This window comes from Octopus bimaculoides, chromosome 23, assembly GCF_001194135.2.
Source record: "Octopus bimaculoides isolate UCB-OBI-ISO-001 chromosome 23, ASM119413v2, whole genome shotgun sequence".
Taxonomy (NCBI): Eukaryota; Metazoa; Mollusca; class Cephalopoda; order Octopoda; family Octopodidae; genus Octopus; species Octopus bimaculoides.
Window position 1 is genome coordinate 36,821,212 of NC_069003.1, and position 4,742 is coordinate 36,825,953.

The window sequence follows — 4,742 nt, forward strand, 5'->3', positions numbered from 1 at the left end:
ATATATAGATATGCAGGGCAGGGAATCGTCAATTAGTAATGAAATTAATAATTAACAATTTTGCCGGGTAGCTCAGTATATATATATATATATATATATATATATATATATACGTGCACATGCTCACTGTGATATTTACATAATGGTGTTATTTTGAACTGAACATCATTATCTGATTATCAATCTCAGCACAAACACACACATATACATACACACATACATACATACACACACACAATTCTTTTTCTTCAAATTTACGCTGCAGTGAAAATAATCTCATGGTTCAAAAATGACAAGTAGTGTGTGTTTGTGTGTGTGTGTTTGTGTGTGTGTGTGTGTGTGTGTAATCTGTAGAGAAGAGTTTTTCTCTTAAATGTTGTGACAAAATGTTACAGCAAATTCCTGTACAAGAAAGTGTTAGGCTTTCTGACTGGAAACCCCCTATTTTGCAAGAATTTACAACAAAAGGGACTTCGGTCTTGGGGTGGGGCTGGGGCTGATGATTTTTGCCCTGTGTATCTTCATCTTTTTTTGTCCCACAATCCACTTTGGTTTTCAAAAAATAAATAAATAAAAAGCAAAGCAATATGTTGTGCTTTATCAAGAATGGACAAAGTTGAATAATATCCTCAGACAAAAGTTTTAATTAAAACCTTGGTGTTGATTTTGCTCGTTAGGTGCCATACTTATTTCTACACTATTCTCAAGTAACTGAATCAGTGTCCCTTGTGAGAATCCCAACATTAACCTTTTCATCCTATTAATCTTGAAAGCCATAGAAAATAGGAGTCATGAGCCCTACTGAAGAATTAAAAAGGGATTTTTGTCTATAATAAATTTCCTTCGAAATTGATTTTAATATCCTTTTTTTTTTTTCTTATTTTCTTTCCAGATTCGAAACTTCACTCTATTGTAGGAGTAATTTCTGTAACACAAGCTCTTCCGCCTTTAAGGTATACTAACATAAGATATATATTTATATTGTTGCTGTTGTTGTTGTTTAGTCTACAAGTCAGTCTTCATTGACTAGACCAGGGCTCTCCAAAGTGGTTGCCATCGACCTTTGGGGGTGGGGGTCAATGAGACTATTCAAGGGGTCGATAAATGCACATCTACTTAATTATTAGAAAATTACTATTTTTAAATCTCACAATGAGAGATATTCAGCAACTTTATTATTATTATTATTATTATTATTATTCAGCAACTTAATTATTATTTATTTATTTTCTTGTACAGGCCTGGGAATCGATGAGGGGTCAGGAGTTCTACGAAGGGGTTAATGGTCTGAAAAGTCTGGACTGGACTTATGAATGATCCAGTTTGCTCCATCCATGACCTTTCCATCTGTCTTCATGCATCTCTCATCCATTACCTTCTTTTTAAGACAGCTGTGTGCAATTTAAGGAAGCGATGATGGTACGAGTTCAATGGGCCCTAATTCCAGCCGTTTCTTATTGCCAGCTCCTACTCTTTATTCCCTACAACTTGCACTGGTCATCTTGGCTTGGTTTCTACAGCCGAATGCCCTTCCTGTCACCAACCACTTCACAAAGTACATGACACTATATTACTAGAGAAGCTGAGCAGCCCTTGAGGACTGATGTCTCATCATCATCATCATTGTTTTAACGTCCGGTTTTCCATGCTGGCATGGGTTGGATGGTTGAACAGGAACTGATGTGCTAGAGGACTTCATCATGTTCTAATGTCTGCTTTGGCAGGGTTTCCATGGCTGAATGCCCTTCCTAATGCCAACCACTTCACAGAGTGTACGGGATGCCTCCATTTCACCACTTTCGTTGTTTGTTTTCCGTAGAGTTGTTACATATTGCTATCATTTAGTATTGTGTTATGGATTGTGATATCATATAATGGTACCATGTAACACCATGTATTGTGATATTATGTGGTGATGTTACACAGGGCTATCATGTTGCACCATGTAGTCCCATGTGGTGGTTCCCTGTATTACAGTATTATTATGTATTTCATGTGTTATGCTCCAAGATCTGCTCCCTTGATTTATCTGGGATTTCTTCATTTCTTTCAGATCGCTATTCTGTTGTGCATCCAATCTCACCAATAATGCTGCATCAAGGTACCAAGTTGACGAAGACGAAGGAGCGGCCATCTGCTGCGCATGAGACCTGTGGTCAAAGACAGTAGGGGGGGAATTGTGTCACTTGGGATCATGGACAATTCAGTCACTTACGGGTATTCATATTATCAAAATCAGTCCACAATGGTTATCAATAGTAACACTAACAGCAACCACACCACCACTTCCACCACCACCTCCACCACCACCACCAACAACAACAACAACAGCAACAACAACAACAACAACAACAATGGCAACAATAACAGTGAATCAAAGGACGACTTTTCTGATTGTGTCAGTTCTGGCGAAGACAGTATTCGCGATATTTCCGTACAAGGGGGAGACATGCATGGTTTCATTCCGTCAAGGAAACAGCGTGCTTTCACACCCGATAACCGAAAAGATCAATGTTATTGGGAAAAGCGACGCAAAAACAACGAAGCGGCCCGAAGGTCCCGTGAGAAACGAAGGTTACACGACATGGCGCTCGAGAAACGCATTGTAGAGCTTTCCCGCGAGAGCTGCATCCTTCGAACCCAGCTCTATGCTGTCAAGAAGCGATACGGCATCCCTCGTGAGGAACCGATTATTTTGGACAACGAAGAGCAAGAAGTTCTTGATAAAGATCTTCAAGCTCTCAATGCAGCCAGTGCCAGCGCAGCTGCCGTAGTGTCGTCTCCAATGCCACCAAATGCAGTGTTAAACAGTCTGAAAATCCGGCGGGCGTCACCTGTTGGGTTGCCTTTAGTTTCATCGACTGGCTCCAACGCACCTGCCTCCGTTCCAAATGTAACCAATAGCAACAACAATGATACACGTAGTGTGATCTTCTCGTTACCAAACAACTCTGAAACCCTCTCAGGGAACACTTCAGCTCCTGCCACAATGTCAACAATTAAGGGTCACAAAAACAGCTTGGTTGCGACCACGTTGTCATCGATCCAGCACCAATATAACTTTGAACCGGCCCTCGCTGTGAAACAGGAACCGGTTGATGACTTTGAGAGCACAGTCCTAAACACTAGCGAAAGTCAAGGCTCGGTGGATTACCCATCGTCAGAAAGCTACACAACATCTTCAGAGACATTTGAAACCACTACCTCAGCTCTGATGATGGGTAAAGACAATGCCGAGAACCATATAAACTCGGGCAAGAGCCTGGAGAGTTCTTGGTATCATGGATCGAGAGAGCCCATAGATAATGGGAAATTAGTTCCAGCGGCAGGAGACCTTGAACAAAAACCTTTACAGCTTGTGGTGAAACGTCGTAAAGTGGAACCCGAACAGTTTGCTCATTCACAGGAACCCGTGGGGGAATATCATAAAAACAACAACACCGTCACAACCACCACCCCTAACAACAATAACAACCACCTCCACCATCACCAACAGTCACAACAACAGCAACCACCACCACAACAAAAATCTCCAGTTATCTCTCCGATGGTGCCAAGCCCCCACAGCCTGAGCATCAGTGAGAGTCCCATCCTTCGAACATCCATCTCGACATTACCATTGAAACTACGTCATAAGGTTTCACTTCCTGACCACACCATGTCGTCAGTACAGTTGTCTTCTCCCACGGCCACAGTTACGTCATCACCTCTATCGTCATCATCATCATTTTCATCAGCATCTGCTTTCACTCAGAACGAGGCCCCAGCAACCCCTTCAACCCTTCACAATGGTCTCACGCAGCTTTCCGAAATCGCTCTGTCCCATAGCAATCCATTACCTTTACTTAAGAAAGATGTCATAAATGGTGTCAACCTGCTATCAAGATGTAACGGGAGCAACAGCAGCAGCAGCAGCAGTAGCCTGGACGGCAACATGAACGATGCCAGTGACTTAGAAATGAAACCAAGCGAACACGAAATGCTCAGTCGCTTGGACCCGAAATATGTCGAACGCAGAAAGCGCAACAACGAGGCTGCTCGAAAGTGTCGTGAAAACAGGAAGGCATTGACGAAACTGCGAGAAGTGAAGTCGAGCTATCTGGAGTCCGAGAACGGCAAACTTCGTAACGAGATGAATGACCTGCAGGAAGAGGTGAAACAGCTGAGAGAACTGCTTGAGAAGAAACGGTTAGAGCAGGGTTTCAAGGGGAAATTGTCTGATGCTGCAGACGCTCATAATAGCATCACCATTAACACATAACAACAACAAATTCCCCCCCCCCAAAAAAAGAACGATAGTAATTATAAAAAAATAATAATAAAAAGTTTAAACGAAAAACGAATTTATTAAAAGTAATTTAAGACTGACACACCTACATCCAGGCACACATACACACCTACACATACCTGTAATTAATAAGGTCCAGCCTTGCTTTGCTGAATCAACCTTGGGGTTGTGTTAAGGGTACAGAGTGTCTGGGGAATATTCATTAATTACACATGGTCATTTTCATCAGCAGGAATTCAGTTGGTCAACAACTGGCTGAAGGAATGGTCACTCGTTCATCAAAACTGACAGAGAAAAACCTACTAAATACACACAGACGCATCCATCATTCCATACACATACACACACGCACGTGCGCGCGCGCGCGTCCACATCCATTCATGTACATTTTTGTAAACAGACATGACAAAAAAAAAAACAAGGACATTAATTTAAGGTTCTTTATTTTAAAGCA

At 41.8% G+C, this 4,742-nt stretch overlaps 1 protein-coding gene across 4 annotated transcripts in view; it reads left to right on the plus strand.

Moving 5' to 3' along the window:
• LOC106869017 (probable basic-leucine zipper transcription factor F) overlaps window positions 1-4,293 on the plus strand; it is an 84,987-nt gene extending 80,694 nt beyond the window's left edge. For all 4 annotated transcript variants that reach the window (XM_052975911.1, XM_052975910.1, XM_052975913.1 and 1 more), the window contains exons 2-3: window positions 893-953; window positions 2,054-4,293. In XM_052975911.1, coding sequence (XP_052831871.1) covers window positions 2,144-4,261 — 2,118 coding nt within the window. In that variant the 5' untranslated portion in view covers window positions 893-953; window positions 2,054-2,143 and the 3' untranslated portion in view covers window positions 4,262-4,293. The remainder of the gene's footprint in view (window positions 1-892; window positions 954-2,053) is intronic.
• The last annotated feature ends 449 nt before the right edge of the window (window positions 4,294-4,742 follow it).